The sequence below is a fragment of the Myotis davidii genome, unplaced genomic scaffold (assembly GCF_000327345.1).
Source record: "Myotis davidii unplaced genomic scaffold, ASM32734v1 scaffold415, whole genome shotgun sequence".
Taxonomy (NCBI): Eukaryota; Metazoa; Chordata; class Mammalia; order Chiroptera; family Vespertilionidae; genus Myotis; species Myotis davidii.
In genome coordinates, this window is record NW_006287951.1 from 5,803,529 (window position 1) to 5,822,963 (window position 19,435).

The 19,435-nt window shown below is 52.3% G+C and overlaps 1 protein-coding gene across 1 annotated transcript in view; it reads right to left on the minus strand.

Annotated features, from left to right (window-relative positions):
• Window positions 1–19,429, minus strand: part of RBP1 (retinol binding protein 1) — a 40,641-nt gene extending 21,212 nt beyond the window's left edge. Inside the window, 4 exon segments of the mRNA XM_015561398.1 lie at window positions 2,529–2,630; window positions 18,545–18,723; window positions 19,170–19,275; window positions 19,277–19,429. Coding sequence (XP_015416884.1) covers window positions 2,529–2,630; window positions 18,545–18,723; window positions 19,170–19,275; window positions 19,277–19,417 — 528 coding nt within the window. The 5' untranslated portion in view covers window positions 19,418–19,429.
• Between the last annotated feature and the right edge of the window lie 6 nt (window positions 19,430–19,435).

A 19,435-nucleotide genomic window follows, 5' to 3' on the forward strand; every position in this document is an offset into this window, starting at 1 on the left:
GGTTTTGTTCTAAGAAAAGGGAAAGGGACAAGGCCAAGAGACAGACTGCTAACCGATACCTGGAGGTGGCTGGACGTTTCTGCCCCGCCCGAATGCCCATGCCACTCACTCCCCGAGACCAAGGTCTGCCCCGGCTTCAGTGCACCTTCTTGAACACTTGCTTGCAGACCACACCCTCCACTCTCATCTCCTGAAACAAAAACAGATGCTTGTCATTGGCCAGACGGAGGCCACACGAGGAGTCAGTACTTCTAGGGGCAGCAACTTAGGAAATACTCAGTGGCTGCTGTTCTTCCCAAGAGTTGGTTTGAACTAACCAATTCCTTGGAGAGTTGGTTGAATTGGGTCAGTGCAGATGCTGCTACAGCCTGTGAAGAGAGCTGGTTGGGAAACTGATGTGGCTCAGAGCTGACCAACAAGATTGACCCTCTGATGCTCCCACTGCCTCCCTAATGGGCCCAAAGACTCTCCAAACCTCAGGCCTAAACCCAGGACAGAGTCTGTGCCCAACCTTGGAAGAAATCAGGTCCAGACACAAGACTCAACCCCTCAAAGGGCTCAATGAGTTGCCACAGACTCGGGTGGCAAACTAGCATGCTGCTTCCAAGCTCACTGGCATGCTGGGTTAGCTGGGGAGTTTGAAAAAGGCCTGGGCTCAGGCTAGGCCAGTTCTATCAGCACCTCAGTGGGTGGGGTACTGAAATTGCTATTATTAAACACTCCCAGGTAGTACTAAAACATAGTCAAGAAAGCCATGCCCTGCCTGCGGGCAGCCCTGATGATTGCTGCCAGGGGGAATGGAAGCAGTGTAGCCACCCCTTCCAAGGTTTTTTTTTTTTGTTTTTTTTTTGAAGGCTAGAAATCAAAATATTCATGTGACATTTCCTGTTAAATTGTTGGCTGAAGAAGTCTGAAGCCCATTGATGGCCAAATAAAAGAGGCCTGTGGCCCCAGTTTGCAGCCTCTGTCACGGAGCCACAGAACCATTGAGCGGAAAGGCCCGTGGAGATCACACAGCTCCCCTCTCTCGTGCAGCTGAGGAAGGAAGGCCCAGGGAGGAGATGCTCAAGGCCGGCACTGCAGCCTGGCTCTCTGTATCCTCCTAAGCCGCCTCTGAGTATAATGCCCTCTTGTCTCTTCGCCCGTTCACGTCCCAAAGCTCTCGCAGGCCCTGATCTTTGCAGAACCCCTATGTGGTAGGAGGGCATTTTGCAGATGAGCTGAAGGAAGGAAGTACCGACTCAAAGGCACCCAGTGAGTCAGGACTAGAACCCAGGTCACCCGGACCAGACTCCTTTCTTAGAAGGAAGATGGTTGGGGAAGTCCAAGGGCACAGAAGTGATGAGAGGTCTCCTTTTCGAGGAAACATTTAGCCCTCCGGATGCTAAGGTCCCTTCTCTGGATTTGTGGGTGCTTTTTCCAGGCAATGCATGGAGCAGAGGTAGCTTTGACCAGAGGTCCCAGGCTGGAGGGCAGGGTGAGTGGGGCCCACAGCTGGCCTCAGCAACTTAGGAAATACTCAGTGGCTGCTGTTCTTCCCAAGAGTTGGTTTGAACTAACCAATTCCTTGGAGAGTTGGTTGAATTGGGTCAGTGCAGATGCTGCTACAGCCTGTGAAGAGAGCTGGTTGGGAAACTGATGTGGCTCAGAGCTGACCAACAAGATTGACCCTTTGATGCTCCCACTGCCTCCCTAATGGGCCCAAAGACTCTCCAAACCTCAGGCCTAAACCCAGGACAGAGTCTGTGCCCAGCCTTGGAAGAAATCAGGCCCAGACACAAGACTCGACTCCTCAAAGGGCTCAATAAGTTGCCACAGACTCGGGTGGCAAACTAGCATGCTGCTTCCAAGGAGATGCTCAAGGCCGGGCACTGCAGCCTGGCTCTCTGTATCCTCCTAAGCCGCCTCTGAGTATAATGCCCTCTTGTCTCTTCGCCCGTTCACGTCCCAAAGCTCTCGCAGGCCCTGATCTTTGCAGAACCCCTATGTGGTAGGAGGGCATTTTGCAGATGAGCTGAAGGAAGGAAGTACCGACTCAAAGGCACCCAGTGAGTCAGGACTAGAACCCAGGTCACCCGGACCAGACTCCTTTCTTAGAAGGAAGATGGTTGGGGAAGTCCAAGGGCACAGAAGTGATGAGAGGTCTCCCCTCCGAGGAAATGTTTAGCCCTCCGATGCTAAGGTCCCTTCTCTGGATTTGTGGGTGCTTTTTCCAGGCAATGCATGGAGCAGAGGTAGCTTTGACCAGAGGTCCCAGGCTGGAGGGCAGGGTGAGTGGGGCCCACAGCTGGACTGAGAAAGGCTTCTCCTCCCTGACCTGGATTGTTGAGATCATGTCTTAGAGAAGCTTAGAGAATTGTCCTGGGTGCTTGCCTGCCACAGTTGGCATGGTGAAAAGTGACATTACTTGGGAGTAAATTTAGTTCTGCCACTTTCTAGCTGTGTGACTTGGAGGTGAGTCTCTATGCCCTCATCTTGCAAATAGGAACCACAGCAGGACCGGTCCCACCCTCGCCCCAGGAACCTACCAGGTGCAGCTCGTCACCCTCAATCCACTGGGTCCAGCCGCGTCCTTCCTTCTCGCCCTTCTGCACACACTGGAGCTTGTCCCCGTCCCAGCTCACCGTGGTCTGCCAAGCAAAAATCCAGTTTATGTCAGTCTTGAGCTAGCACCCACCCCGAGGGCTGGAGGAAGGGCAGCGCCAATCGATCATTCAGTCAATTTTACAGAAAGTTTGCAGCCTAATACTCCTTGTCCATCACGCGCTCTTATGAAAATATACAAATCAGCCCTAGCCAGTCTTGCTCAGTGGATAGAGCACTGGCCTGAGGACTGAGGGGTCTTGGGTTTGATTTCCAGTCAAGGGCAGGTACCTCAGTTGTAGACTTGATCCCTGGCTCCTGGTCTGGGCTCGTGCAGGAGGCAACAGATTGATGTCTCTCTCACATTGATGTTTCTCTCTGTCTCTCCCCCTCCCTTCCACGCTCTCTAAAAACCAATGGAAAAATAACCTTGGGTAAGGATTAACAACAACAAATTAAAATTAAATTAAAATATGCAAATCAGTTTAAAAATTACATCAACCTTAACAAATTTCATTTAAAAGGGTAATTAGGAGAGAAAATGTCATTGAGGTGGGGAAGCTGAGAATGGGGCTGGAAGGGAGGAGGGGCTTCGGAGGGCTGAGTGCACACTGGGTGTGTGGGGGGGGCTGCGGGACAGTGAGGGCTGCTGTCCTGCATCTTGCTGGTGAAAAGCAGACTTCACAGACTTCTCTGCCCATCCCCAGAATTCACTCATTCATTCATTCACTCATTCATTCACTTGGGACACCAATAAGACCACACCCCTGCCCTCAAAGAGCTGTTCATCTTACGGAGAACAACCCAGACACAAATGCCAACTACAGGTAGGAGTGGCAGCTCCTGCAGGCACTCCAGTGCGTCTCTAGACTGACTGTCCAGTGGAACATGGATTAGCATCTCCGTTTTACAGATCCGGCTAAGAGACTTGCCAAGTTCATCCAGATGGTCAGTGGCAGTGCCAGGTCGGAACACAGACCTGTGGGGCCCTGAAGTCCTCCTCCCCACTGACCTTCACAGCTTCCCTCGTGGCCCAGGGTCACCAGTTACAGACCAAGGCGGCGGGAATCCAGATGAGAGTCAGGGAAGGTGAGGCTCTGGGAGGAGGAGGCACCAGGGCTGGGCCTTGAGCGACAGAAGAATGGAGCTGAAGCAGAGGAAGGGAGTGGGGCGCAGGCTGTTGAGAGACCACCATGAGACGAAGGCCCAGAGACGAGACAGCGCAGACGTGCTCAGAAAGCTCTCGGGATGGTGGGGAGAGAGAAGGAGGTCCCCTGTCCTGTCGGTGCTCGCTACCCATCTGCACCCACCACCTGAGCCCTCACATCTTCCCTGAGCACTGGGTGCCCTGCCAGGCGCTGGGTGTGCGGAAGGGACAGACCGCAAGAGGCCCAGCCTGTGCCACTGGGAGACATCACGGTCTTACTGGAGCGGCAAAGGGTCCGCCCAGAAATACGGGGCTGAGTGTTGGAATTTAGAGGTGAGACAATCCAGGAGCTCGTGGTCTAGGCTGGGGCCTGTGCACAGGTGCAGTGGGCATCTCTCCTACCTGCAGCCACCCGCCTCCCGCCCTTCCACCGGGGCCTGCTTCCTCACTAAAGCAGTTAGAACTCCTCTGCCCCCGGGTCCCTGTGTGACTCTGAGCAAGTCCCTTCTCTGGGCCCCAGTGTCCCCATCTGTCATGCCACGGGGTCAGAGGCCTGGCTTTACAGAGGTAAGGTTCTAGGGTTCTTGTGCTCCTGCCCTGGCTCAGCTGAGTCAGGACAGTCAGCAACAGCCTGATAAGCACTCAGGAGAGAAGGAGAAGTCTGGGCATGGGTGTGGGGTGAGTGTGGCCACTTCCTGTAGGAGGACACCTTCTCCTGGCTGGTAACCCATCTCTTTCCTGGACTTGCTGATCACTACTGCCCTCTGCTGTTGGGATGGCGCCACAAGGAGACACATGCACAAGGGTGACAGGTGGAGCCAGCTGTTCCCCCACCTTTGTTTGCACAGAAATAAATCGGACTTCTGCCCCTGCAGCATGTCCCCTGGGGGTGATGGGGCACAGGAGGACTTGGGTGGGGGCGGCTCTTCCCCTGCAGAGTTCACTCGGGGCACATGGCCAGCCCTAAACCTGAGAGAAGATCCCACCTCCAAGTCAGAGCATAATGAAGTTCATGTCTGATGAGGGCTGACATGGGTCATGACCATTAATGACCTCAAGTCACAAGACAAGATGCCCGTTCACTGGCCGCCTTGTCCATCCCTGGCCTGTGAAGGGGAGAGGGGACTGAGAAATCAGGCAGCTCTGGACTTCAAGGAGCTGCTAAGAATACCTGAACAGCTACTCTTAATGTGCTAATCCAGAGTCTACTCTGCATAGTGAGGGCTCCAGACTCATCAGAGGCCAAGAGAGATTCACTGGGTCTCGTTCCGATATCCATACTTCTGCCTCTACCGGAAACAGAAGCGTCAGTGAGCATATTCACACCCTCTGTACTGGAAAACACAAGAAATGCCCTAAAAAGAACATCGTCATGCAAAGAATGTGTGGGATCTTGCTTCTTCAGAGATAATTACTCTAACATCTAGACTTCGGTCTAGTTATTTTCTATTGATACAAATATACATATTTCTGTTTTTTAAAAATTAGGGCTGGCATATGAGGCAGAGCTCAGACATGAATGGGATTTGCTTGCTGAAGTTGGACAATAACTAAAGTCTTTCGTGAAGACGGATGGGCGTGCTATTTATCACGACTTAATGTTTCAGAAGCTCCTTCCCTTCCCAGAGACGTGGCTCCAACAGGAGCCACGTGCCGCCTGCTGAGCTGGGCGCCAAAGAGCACGGCTATGTCCACTTGCTGTAGAACTGAATGAGTCTTTGTGGAGGCAGAAGATCTGTTTGGAGCCTTCCCACAGATAGCTGTGATGACTCCAAAAGCGTGACTTAGTTCTCCTGCCTCTACTCCACAGTCACTTGTGGTGGGAGGGAGTTCCTTTTAAGCTTTGTGTCCTGTGGGAATAAACTATCCATTGCCCAGAGGATCAGATTTATCCTAAGAACAGAAAAGGGGGTGGGGCGGGGAGCCAGGGAGGAGATGATCACCCACAAACAATGGAGAGGAAAGAAGGCAATGTTGCAAGGGGAATGGGTAACAAACAATGGTCCCTTGTTCCCTAATGACACAAAAGAGATCTTCTGATAACCACCTTCCCGGGACCCAGGAAGAGGCCATTCTGTGGCCACCTTTGCTAGACCCGGAGCAGTGAGGTCTGGGACAGGGGCTCAGCTTGCCCCAGATCTCATTCAGTCTAGTTTGGACCCTCACCCTGCAGAGTCCATTTAATCAGGGTCTCATGGGGGAAATTTCAGCCAAAAGGATGTTCCTGATGCTTCTTAAGCGGCAGATGCTCTGGGGCAAGTATGTCAAGCTCTCAGCCTATGGGCCGCATGTGGCCCACAGCGAATATCTTTGCGGCCCAGCCAATATAATGTATGTAAGAAATGTTTTAATAAAAATTTTGTAACTTAATTTTTACAATATCCTGTTGTACATGATTATTAATAACGAACTACAATGTCCGCTAATTGACTGATTACTATAATCATGTTGCATTCATTTCCCTTCTGTGCCTTAAAAGCGCAGGTGCACCATTTCTCTCCACTAATACTAGCAGCGAATATTTTAGCAGCCGATTGCCACGTCATTAGTCTTGGACTGACTTGTTTGGTGTGCGCAACAGGACATATTTCGCTTTCGGAGAACAAGAAAAACAGGTTTATTTGCGTAATGCTTGTGAATTTGTGCAGTTATTCAGTGTCTGGTACGGTAATGTTCAAGAAAAAATATTTTTATTAAAATGTTCTATTATTTGATGTTAACGATGACTCATTTATTTCAGCCCTTTGAATTCAGCACATCTCTATCGAAATACACCCACGTTTCTATGAAAATTGAAGCTTTTGTTTTTTTGTGGCCCACGTAAACTCAAACCTTGCTTATTTGGCCCGTGTTAGCCTTTGTGTTTGACATGCTTGCACTGGGGGCTGAGGTGGACATGGTACAAAACACGGGGATGGGCAGTGCTGCCTCCAGTCCTCAACCCCATGAGCTCTGGGGTGTCACCTTGGATATGAAGCCCAGACAAATCCAAGGACAAGGGGGGAAGTATGGCTACACTCAGCTCCCCTTTCAACAGTAATTCTCATTGCATAGTCCACCTAAAAGTTGGCCAATGGGCTGGAGCCCAGAGCAGCTGGTTGTAAAGCAAAGCCAGTTTAAATTTTCTATTAAAAATGAATAACCTCCAATACTTTGGCCTTGTCAGCAGCTTTCCCCAAAAGACACGCACCAGCAGATGAATTCAGACAGCTTTGCATCACTCTGACAAGGGACTGTCACCTTAAAAGCCATTGTCTAGCTCCCCTGACCACTTAGAAAGCCCCGCTGGCACAGCTGCACGGGGACAGTGACAGAAAACCTGACTCCTGCAGGCGGCCCGAGGAAGGATGTCCCAGGGAAGTCTCGAGCCCCCTGGCCCTGCGCTAGTGACCTGTACTAGCAGTGACAGGCCATTCCCATTAAATGGATTCATCTCTGGTAGTGACCTGGCCTGAATCACAACTAGTGGGATTCAAGTTGGCTGCCAAGAATTTGTGACAGTCGTTACAGTTCCCCCATGTCCAAACTCCCACTCCGGTGAGCAGGGCAGGGGGACGGTCAATCACTCATCCCTTCACTCTCACCCGCCCAGCTCTAGGAGGCCCCCTGCTTAGGGACCTCCCAGAGGCTGGGAGTGGATCTTGTTTTCTGTGATTATACAGCCAGAGCTTCACAGGGCAGGTCTTGTCCACGCTGATTCTGCCTGCAGAGGCCAGAGCCAGGACTGACGCAGGCCTGACTCCAAACCTGTGCTCTTTAAATTTGGGGGATGAATTAAAAAACCCAGACAGTGCACTCCTACACGTGGCGTGAATTACTACACGAGGCCAATTGGCCCTTCCTCCTGGGGTTCGAGCTTCCAGTGTGCTCTACCCTTTGAGGGTTCCTGGGACAATGAGGACGCTCTCAGCCCCTGGAGCTTGTGGGAAGGGAAAGGAGGGCCACACAGAACCCTGTGCGGGGAGGGTTCCACAGTGCTTCACTTGACCTTTAAAGCTGATAAAAACGCAGCTTAGTTAAGTCACCAGCCCGAGCCACCTAGGGGTTAGGAGTCCAGCCATCACTTAAACCCACTTCTCTCTGGCTGAGGAGCACTCGCTGCCGTGAGGCCAGGCTGCCGCTGAGTGGCTGGGCTGGCTCCACTTCCTCTGATCCATTCCTAGGGGGCTGGCAATTATCTAGAATCAGCACATGCAAAGGGAAAGCCAATTCGCTCTAAAAGCAGATTAAAACTAAATTAATAAGGCCTTAAAATGTGAACAAGTAATTAGGGACATAAACGCTGTTAAAAGCAACTACTACAAACCAATGAAGCCACAAAAAGGCCTTTGTGGGCATGAAGAATGCAATTGCAATACCACAAATGATAACTAATTCTTAGGACAAACACAATGATAAAATGTTAAGACTCTGTTGTCTCCGCTCAAAAAAATAAAAACCAAACAACAACAAAAAAAAAAACACCAAAAAATGTTAAGACTCTCCTTGACATGTTATTTTTCAAACCTCCTTAAACATGTAAGAAAGTACCCAGAATCAATTTTAAACAAAAAACTGTCCGAGATCCCGAGGCCCCAGGAGGCCATGGTTCTGGGTGGGGAGGAGACCAATGGGGCTGGAGATGGTCGCAGAGCTCCTGTAGAACTGCATGCAGTCCTAGGGGACCAGCACTGAGGGTGGCCCTGAGGCTGGGCTCAGCCTGCAGGGAAGGCAGACGTGTACACGTCTGGGATGCTGGGAAGGCTACCTGGTGGAAGGGGGTCACTTTCACCATCATCATCCTAACAACACACACTGGACACTCACTACGTGCCGGACAGGACATTAAACAGAATATGGGTCGCAGCAAGTTGATTCCTTAAACCACCTAGAGCAGTTATGTTTCTCCCCATTTTACAGATGTGGAGACTGAGGCTTCCAGGTCATGCACCGAGGAAGTGGGCAGAAGGGATTGCCCTCTAGTAGCACTCTTGGCTACTGTGCTCTGCCGTGCCCTGATCTGACCCTTGAATGAGCAGTAGGCTTTTGCAGGGCGGTTCTGTGCAAGGAAACAACAGTCAGCCATTGTGGGTTCCACGTCTGCACACCAGTGTCAGGTGCAGGACATAGAGGCAGTCACACACTACTGGAAAAGAAGACAAGCAGACAGAGGATTCCAGCAGAACGGGAAGTGCTGGTTAAAGGCAGGTGCCGGCATGTCGCTATGCAAGGAAGGGGGAAGCCTCCTCATCAGCCTCTGATGTGGGGACAGAGGTCCAGCAGGGAAGGGTCCCTGGAAGAGGTAATATTGGAGGTCATGCTGGAATTGACACCAAAAACTTCATAAAGTCTGGGTTATCAAGTAAAAATTGAAAAAGAAGCCCAAGAGACCCCCAGACAGAGGGCACAGCCTGGACAGATGCAGGCTGTGCAGGGGCGACATGAGGGGCATTGCCTTGCTGGACTCTCTTGGCATAACCCTCCCATGGAGCCTGAGCCTGCACCTCCCACCCCTGAATTTACTGGGGAGACCACTCACGGCCTCTCTTCTTCCTCAACCTCACATCTCTGTGGCTCCACCAGCCAAGCCTGGTGCAAGGAGAATCCAGATGTTTGCTTCTCGGGCAGGCAGAGCCGGCTCTGCTACTCAGCCAGTGCAAGGATTATTGGGTCCGTCCGAAGTGGGATGGGCATAAGGGGACACCGTCCTGCCCAAAAGGCTCAGAGGGGCTCTGAAAGGCAGAGTCCACCTCTATTTTTTTTTTTTTAATCTTTCAAGGAGAACAGAAACAAACAGCTTCCAGAAGCTAAGAGATGCCCGCTCGGGAACCGGGGAAGAGGGAGCAGCAGGTCAGGCGTCTGGATCCTTTCAGTCCCAGAAGGATGCCAGCTCCCACCTTAGAATCTCCGGCAGAGAAAAGGCACATCACCATTGCTGAATGAATAGGGATACTCTAGTTATTTTTCAGGCCACAAACACCCATTTTTTAGGACAAGATAGCCCAGGCAATGTGGCTGTTCATTTTCCCTTAGGTCAGCCTTATAAAATGGGGTTAGCCCCTGGTGTGACAGGGCCCCGACTTTCTCAGGCCCGGAGCACTTGGTCATCATGCAGGGCCACACAGCCAGTGAGACCATCAGCCATGGTGTAACCCCTTTCTGCCTAACTCTGAACCTGCGCTGCCCCCTGTGCCCACAGGACGATCGTGCTGCCATGGATGCCGTCACCGGGAAATAGCACCTACTGCAGGCTGTGGGCCTGGGTCTGGCCCAGCCACTGGACAGCAGTTCTCCTGCCGGAGCTGGGCACTCAGAGAGACCCAATGAGAGCCTTGGGCAGGACAGAGGCAGGCCTGAGCTCCGACCCATGCCCACCTCCTTCTAGCTGGGTGACCTCGAGCCATTTACTCCACATTGGAGCCTCCATTTCTTCATCTGCAAAATGGGTTTGCCATGGAACGGAGCCAAAGGAGGAAGTGGAACAAGGGGCTGCAAGGACCCGTTTCAGTGCTGGGCACATACAATACTTGGTAAGCAGTGGTTCCCCTCTGCCCTTGCCCAGTCTGTGTCTATGGGCCTACCTCCGCTCATGGGACCCTGTTAGCTTTTCTCTGGACGGCCAGGTGTCCCTTCACACATTCCAGCCCCCAGAATTTGTCTTTTGATGGACATGGTTTACAAGGTGCGAGAATTAATAACTCATATCATTAGGGCAGTTGTGTGCAGGCTTTCCTGCATCTACTCCTCCCCAGGGAGTAGGTATCCCTCACTGTATAATTATCCCCACTTCACAGACAAGTAAAGGCACAGAGAGGCGAAGTAACTTGCTTAAGGGCAGTAGGTTGTAAGTGGCAGAGATGAGATGACAGTCTGGCTCCAGAGCTGAACTGGTTACAAATCAGCCAGACTGTCTCAGAGGGAGCTGGGCTGTGGACAAGCAAGAGCTTGAAGGAGGGTCAGGAGCAGCTGCCCTCAGCCCTTGAAGATGGGTTGTTGGCCTGCAAAGTAGCCTCCACCATCGGGGATGGCAAACCAGACGTCACTCCTCTGCACCCGACGAGTCCGCTCCCTGACACGACCGCTTTGCAGAGGGACACTGCATTTCAGATTTCAAGAGCTTCACAAAGGGATTAATCCCGAGCTTTGACCCCCTCAGCATAACAATGATGTCATCTCTCTCTAGTGACAATCTAGAATCAGACCAGCAGGAGCCAAGCCCTGCTCTGCCAGCTACCTGATCTCAGACAAGACACCTGTTCTGCCTTTCATTTTCTCCATGGAGAATTCTCCAGGGAGAATTCTGGCATTTTCATCAGAGAATTGTGAGGATTAAAGAACGAATGCGTGGAAGGTGCTTAGAATTCCTAGCACGTGGGAAATACGGACACGCTTTAGCTATTATTAAATGGCAAGTGGGTCTTGCAGTGATAGGATCGATGGTGACCAGTTATATTGTCTGAGGGCCTGCTATTTGTACTTAACACTCATTTGACAAACACATTGGAGCCCCCTGTGCTAGGCACTGGGGATACAAAGGAGTACGCCCCACTGTCTGGCATCTCAGATGCATTAAGAGGTGTCACAGGTACCTGGGTAGCAGCACCTGCAGAGAGAAGCAGGGAGGAGAAGGCAAGAATGAGTATGGGGAGTCAGGACAAGATTGATGGAGCAGTTAAACCTGGGCTGGTCTTGATCAATGAGAACTTATCTTCCTGGAGGAGGAAGTGGGGGCCTTATCCCAGGCAAGTGAGCAGAAAAATGCAAAAAGGGGATGGCAAGTGAAGGCACCTGCAAAGGGTGAGGGGGGGCGAAGTATATGGTATTTTGTGGAAGAGCCACACTCAAGGGGTCAAAGGGCCGCATGTGGCTCACGAGCCGCGGTTTGCCGACCACGGGTCTAGGGCACCAGAGGGCTCTGGCCCTTTGTTGCACACAGCATTGTGGCTTCACAAGGCACAGTCCCCTGAACTAGCTCTATGGTCCTCAGAAAGTGCCTTGTAAGCAGCAGTCATGATGCCCATTTTGCAGATGTGAAAACAGAGGCACTGTGTGAATCCTTTAAGGTCACTCTTCTCCACATCGTCACGCCTTGTCAATACTGACTACCTCCAGGTTGTGATGGGGCTCACAGTAAGTGCCAGCCCTCAGCAGAGCTCCATGGGAGGCTTTGTAACAGAGACTATCTAATCAGAATCCCTCCTCGGCCACCAACTGGTTCTTAACCTCTGTCAGCCTCAGATTCTCATCTGTAAAGTGGGTATAATGATACTTACAGAATCGCAGTTGTGAGGACCAAAAGAGGAAAATTGCTAAAATCATTTGGTACGGGCATGGCACTTAGTAAGAACTGAGTACATGCTATGTTCCTTTGTTGCAGCCTAACAAAAAACAAAACCTAACAAACCAGTGGGATTTTTGAAAGCTACTTTGTGAATTTTATTTGGGTTGCTTTAATTCTCCCTTTAGTAATCCTCACAAGCATGCTGCTGACACGATTTCAAAGGTCGGAGAACTTCAGCTAAGAATGAAAGAAACTCCGTGTTCCCACCCGGGAAAGGCCCCAGCCGAATGCTGGGGGCCTGATCTGGGCAGAGGAGGCTCCCACGGGCTGCCAAATCCGACAGCATTCTCAGCTCTGCAGCCCAGGTAGTTACTTCTGCCATTGGCATTGTGTTTTTAAAAAATAAGAACCAAAAAAGTCTCTTTAATCATTAAAGCAGTGGTTCTCAACCTTCCTAATGCCACGACCCTTTAATACAGTTCCTCATGTTGTGGTGACCCCCAACCATAAAATTATTTTCGTTGCTATTTCATAACTGTAATGTTGCTACTGTTATGAATCATAATGTAAATATCTGATATGCAGGATGTATTTTCATTGTTACAAATTGAACATAATTAAAGCATAGTGATTAATCACAAAAACAATATGTAATTATATATGTTTTCCGATGGTCTTAGGCGACCCCTGTGAAAGGGTCGTTTGACCCCCAAAGGGGTCGCGATCCACAGGTTGAGAACCGCTGCTTTAATGAGTCAAGAAGAGGATCAGAAAGCTGGCAACAGCTTATACCCAAGTGTTAACAGCAGTTTGGTGGATTTCATGTATACCACATATAAGTAGATGGACGGATGAATGGATGATGGACAGATGGAAGCAAGAAAGTCAGGGAGGGAAGGGAAGGAAACATAGATGGTTAAAAGGGACAGAATTCAGAAAATCTATAAGTGCTGATATAGAAAGATGCCTAGGAAATATCATTGAGTGAAAAACCAATATACAGCACTGGCCAGTAGCTCAGTTGGCTAGAGTAGCGATCGCCAACCGGTGGTCCGTGAGGTCCGAAAGGTTGGTGACCACTGGGCTAGAGCATTTTCTTGATACAACCAAGGTTGTCAGTTCAATCCAGGGTCAGCGCATATACAAGAATCAAGCAATGAGCACATAAATAAGTGGAACAATAAATCGATGTGTCTCTCTCTCTCACCAATTAAAAAAACACCACCGATATTTGAAGTGGGCCTTTCTTCCTTCCTTTTTGGCTTTAGAGATATTGACTAATTAACTGATTAATAGATGCAGGAAGATTTCCAGACAGATCCACCAGAAACAGTAACAGGAATAACCTCTGGGAGTGGGAATCGGGCCAAGAGAGGGAAGGGGTTCTTTCCATTTCAGTCGACTGCCTCTCTACTCTGCTATTTGAATTTTTTCCCTTTTACAATCAAAACAAAGGACTGCACAGGAGGGCGGAGGCTGGAAGTGGAAGGCAGGCTCTGTGGAGGGGGTCATCCTGAGTTCAGAGCTGACTATGAAGGCGAGGCCTCAGCTAAAGGAACAGGCGCCAGGCTCCTGCGTGAACAAAGCCACCCCCTCCAGGGAAAACCTGACCCGGTGTCCACGGTGGGATGACAAATGGCCCTTCTGCCACCACCACGCAGAGCAGGCTGGCTGTGGTTCCTGGGAATCAGCTGCTGGTGCTGGGGGAGCTGGGAACAAAGAACCCCGTCATTCCTCATTCCCAGGGATTCCCTGGCCCCAGAGTGGGGGACACTATTTGAAGTTGAGGAGCACCTCCCTTTTTTAAGGTCCCCCACCCTGCCACAGCCTACAACTGCTCGATTCAATAAATGATAATAGTTCAATAAATGATAATGGTTTCAAACTGGGCTGGAGATGTCATCTAGATGGATAATGGCGTGCAGGAGGCAGGGGAGAAAACCTGGGTGTCGTCTGAACATTTCCACCAAAATGACAGCCTCTGCTGCTTGTGGGGCGGGTCAGAGCTGAAGAGAACAGACTGAAAACGTTGTGAGTGACTCTGGCTACATGGATCTGAACCCCTGCATGCCTCAGCCTGGGGAGAGACCATAGCCATGTCTGTGATTCTGGGCATGGATGGCAACATCTACAGGGTTCAGATGATGGACGAAGTCGGCCAGCGGCACATGGCTCTCTACACCTGGTTTAGAGAGCCGCAGGCACAGAGATGCTTCTTTACTCCAAAGCAGCGGATCAAAAGCTTTAGTTGCATCAGAATCTCCTGGTGGGCACCATGAAACCCGGATTGCAGTTTGTGATTCACAGGCCAGGGGCATGGCCGGAGAACCTGTTTCTAACGTTCTTGAGGTGCTGCTGCTGCTGCTGCTGGCTTGCCTTAGGGAGCAATTGCTTAGCGAGCTGCTCAGGAACCCAAGGCACAGCGATGAGGATGGGCCACTGATCCTTCAGTTCAGGGGACAGGGTGGGGCGAGCGGACTTCGTAAACCGGAGACTCTTCCATCTCAGGGGGCAGCTGTGACAGTGTCTCGGGGAGCCACATGGCACAGACAGAATCAGGCACCCAGTGTTTTTAGCATCTTGATTTTTTTTTTTTTTTTTGGTAAGAACAGCTAGACATATGGATTTTTTTTCTATGAAATATTACAATCTTTGGCAATAATTGGCAACTGGCTTTGAAATTTTTCAAACATTGCACAGGCCAAACAAAACATATCTGCAGGCCAGATTTCACCCTCTGGCTAGGAAACTTATCTTGTTCCCATGGAAGAGAGGCAGGGTCAGGAAACCTCTGAGAGGAATGTCAGCCTGACCTCTCCCAGCAGGCTGACCACGCCTCTTCCAGCAGGCTGACCACGCCTCTCCCAGCAGGCTGACCACACCTCTCCCAGCAGCCTGACCACGCCTCTCCCAGCAGCCTGACCATACCTCTCCAGCAGGCTGACCACTCCTCTCCCAGCAGCCTGACCATACCTCTCCAGCAGGCTTAGGACTCCTCTCCCAGCAGGCTGACTACACCTCTCCTAGCAGCCTGACCACACCTCTCCCAGCAGCCTGACCACACCTCTCCCAGCAGCCTGACCACACCTCTCCAGCAGGCTTACGACTCCTCTCCCAGCAGGCTGACCACTCTCTCCCAGCAATGGGCTCCCTGAGGCTGTGGGCTCCTTAAGTCCTCATCACTCTCCTCTCCTTTGGCCACATTTTGCATGCCAGCCACACTGAAGTCTTCCAGACTGCACCTCTCTCACCTGAAACCTCCTCCCAACCAGGCCTTTTCTGACCTCTGGGCCTTTGTGCATATGGTTCCCTCTGCCTGGAATGCTTATCCTTTCTCCAAGTCAGCCCTAATTCTTACTTGTCCTTCAAGGCCTCACTCCGTTGTGACCTCCTCCAGGGAGCCTTCCATGACCACTGTCCCCCAAACCCCAGTTCTATGCTCCTCAGCCCACTGTGCTTCCATCACAACACTGGGCTGCAACGGCCTGAAGATGCATCTGTCTCCTCCACTGGCCTGGGGGCTCCAGGGGGCCGTGCTACCTCCGTGACCCCACACTGAGTCCAGGGCCTGGTGTGGGATAGGTCCGAAATCGCACTTATCAAGTGCGGCTCTCTTGGCCTTGGCCTTCTTCTCACCCTCTTCCTATTTGCCTGGCGACTTCCTGTCTGTCCTTCAAGCCACAGCTTAGACTCCACTTCCTTGGGAGCTTCTCCTGACCCCCCAGAGCCAGGAGGAGCTCCCTCTCTGCCTCTCCTCCCTCCATGGCACACATCACAGTATGACTGGCTGCTGTGGCCTGTCTCCCCCACTACCCCAAACTCCGTGAGGGCAGGACTCTCATATGATTCATCTCAGTAACAAAGGGCTGCAAAGACAGAGCCAGCACCTCGAAATACTTGTAGGACCGAGAGAGCAATGAACACACCTGAATGAATGATCCCAGGTGAGAAATGACACCTTTGTAAAGTGCTGGGAAGAACACATTAGAATGAAGCCGCCTGATGCTGAGAACAAACTGGCTTCCTCCCAACTGCTGGGCTGGCTGGTGGGTGCAGAGCGTGTGGAGCAGAAGCGGCCACCACCTTGCTCAGGCCCCTGAGGGCCCAGAGACCGCTGCCAGCATGGCATCTTGGCATGCCGCTCCCCTCCATTCACAAGCCTCAGGCTGGCAGTTCCTGGAATTCCGTCCTAACCCTCCCACGGCACGCTCTTCACTGCGGCCCACCATCCAGCTGGGCAGTCAGGAGAGAAAGGCGAGGTGGGGGCCAAGGGCAGAGGGGCCTTCCCTCCACAAAGGGCAACAGCAAAGTACAGAGTGGCCATCTAGGGAGTCCTGGAACAGCAGAAGGGACCATGAATCCTGCCCGACGTCATCCGGTTTGCCCAGCCGCTGGGCTCCCTGATCTGCTCACCTACCACTGTCTTACTGCTGGGTGAAGAAAAGAAGGTAGCCATGTGTCCCTCCCTTGTGTCCAAAACCCCCCCTTCCTCCTCGTCTTTTATAATCAAGTACAGAAGAGCCCCTCTCCAGAGCTCCTCTGGATCCCTCCTCTGCGTGCTTCCCTTTGTCACCACTGATCTCACCGTGTGTGGACTGTGTGTCTCCGCCACAAAGGCTATGAGTTCCCGCACTTCAGGGGTTGTGCGCGCTGGGCTGTGTCCCGGCCCCTGGAGCAGTGACTGCTAGCATGTCAGGAAAGCGGGGGGGTACAGTGCAATGGTTAAGGGCCGGCACTCTGGTGCTGATGGACCAAATTCAAATCCTCCCTCTGCCATTTACTTTGCTTCCCAGAGACCACACAGCAAGCCCTGCCTCGGTCTTCTTATCTGTAAAATGTTGTGAAGACCGAATTAAAATAAAATGTGAACAGTACCAGGTACATAGTAAGCCCTTGAGTACTACCTAGTATTCCTGGGTGATCAATGAATGTCTTCCGCATTAATGGAGGAAATAAAAGAGCAAAGATAATTAGCCAGGTTCAAGCCAACACATTCCAGAGGTTGTGGGTGACCCCAAATAAACAGATGTTTTTTGTGCTTTGTTGGTTCCCCAGGAGTGAGCTGGGGACGACTGTTCTTACAGTGCAATTCCACGCAGCGGGCCAGGGGGCGGATCATGGGCAGAGGTCTGAAAGGCAGGGCAGGGCCCCCACCTCACCATGGCAGACCTTTCCCACAGAGCCTCTGGGCAGATGAGAGGCCTTGGGTTTACAGACACAATAGTGTTTTCTCCCACTACTGGCCTCTCCAAGGACACTCCAGGGCGGCCACCCCCTCTTCCGCTATCATGCCGAACAGCAGGCTCACACTCACTCCTGACTGCCTTCAGATGAATCAACAACAGAGGACGAGTCCTCCAGGCCTGGGGCTCCTCAGTCCGACACCAGCACTCCTCAACCCCTGTCCTAAGGCGTCTCAGCCGTCTGGTTTCTGCACCGGCTACCAGCAGAGAGGAACCTGACCGAGAGCCGGAGCGTGGGCTTCAAAGTCCAAAGACCTAGGGTTCAGATCCTATCTCTCGCCAGTCCCTTCTCCTGGGAGCCTGCTATTGCATAATATGGGGGACTAACCCCTCCCTCCCTGGGCTGTGCGCAGTGCAGGGCAAACAGCAGACCCCTGTAATAACGGAAGGGGGCGGGGAGGACAAGAGGGAGGGCCTCATCGATAAGCAGAAACCAGCTCTAGGCCCAAGACTGTGAAAGGGAGACCCGAGTACCCTGACCTCCCAGTGACCAGATATGTTGATGGAGGCCTGGGGCTGCCCTTCCGGAGTTGGCTGTGGCAGCACTAATTGGGGTCTCCCGGTCACCAGCTTTCCACCCTTGGGGGCGGGTCTCCAGCTCCTCCCCCCATTGCTGCAGCCTCTGGCTGGAGCTGCAGAGGAGCTGACCTTTCCAGTAGGTGTTGGCTGTAAGGTTCAAAGGAAGCTCTGCAGTGCAGAGCGGAAGACAGGTGGGGACGGGGATGGACGGTCAGGAGCCAAATCCCAGTTTGGGGACAGAAAGGGGCAGGTCAGAAGGCTTCTGGCAGGGATCACGGTGGCCCCTGCTTCCTAGAGTGGCTTCATGCTCGGTCACATGGGAAGTTTACACTTCAAGAGCGTTTCCTGTGTTTCTTCTTTATTTCCTCCCTTCCTGCTCTCTCTCCTTCCTCCACCACCCAGAGAGCAGCCAGAGAACAGTCGACAGACATGCCTGGAATTCCAGCCCACCCCTCCCTCACCGTGCTGCTCCAGGCATGTTACTTCATCTCTTTGAGACAGTTTTCTCATCTGTTAAATGGGTGTACTCATACCTCCCTCAAAGGTTGTTGGATTAGGCGGAGTCAAGTGTATAAAGCACATGTCGGGACACAGAAGAAACGAAAGCAGCTGAAATTTTTAGAACTATAACCATCTGGTTTGCACGGAGGAGGATGCTGGATGAGGGGTGCTGCCTACTTGGGGCACCAGGCCAAGATCCCTGGTCCCTAAGAATACAAGGCCCCTTGCTCCCCTCTCAAATGAATGAGCCCAGGCCTTGGTCAGCCCCACCCCTGGGCAGGAGATCCTCACCATGCACTTGCGGTCATCTATGCCCGTCAGATCCTCCTCAAACTCCTTCCCAACCTGGAAGTCCATGATGTAGTTTCTAAAAGTGCTCAGCGTGCGGATGATCATATGGTCGCCGTCCTGCACGATCTCTTTGTCTGGCTTCAGCAAGTTGGCGATTTTGCGCAAGGCCACATTGACATCTGCAGGGGGCCGGGCAGAGAGGGGCAGAGAGTGGGCCGGAAAGCTCAGAGAACTGCTCCTAAGGGAGAGTGGCCCGGGAGCCCGCTCTCCGGGAGAACAGCCGGAGTTCCCTCTCGCTTGCACGCTGTGCGCAATCAATTTGCGCCTTTTTCTTTATTTTGTTCTTTGCAACAAAGTTTTCCGCCCTTCTGCTACCCCTTAAAAAACAACAACTAGGAAACCAAGCCCAGCGTTCCTAGTGAAATCATCCACGTCTAGAGCCAACTTTTAGAGCCAACTCTCAGATATTTACCACTAATGAACCCTGACCACCCCCACCCCCCAGTTCAAGCCTGCTGGCCACCCCGGGCCAGGCCGGTGGCCGTCCTTCCGCGCAGGCTCCGGGGAGGAGCGCCTCGGGGGACTGGCGGGCGCCCCGGGCTGAGCTCCGCGAGCAGTGGCTTACCGAGCGCGCGCAAGTACTCCTCGAAATTCTCGTTGGCCAGCATCTTCCAGCACCCGGTGAAGTCGACGGGCATTTCAGGAGGCGATTGGGGCCGGGCGGCCGCGGAGCGGGTGGGGGCGGCTCTCTTGGCTCTCGGGGCAGCGGCTACCGAAGCGACCCGGCCGGTGGGCAGCCCGGAAATGTGCGCCCTCAAGTGGGGCGGTGACAGCTGGATTCCAAGCTCGCACAAAGCCCGCGGGAGGACCCATTGTAGCCGTCGCTCCTCC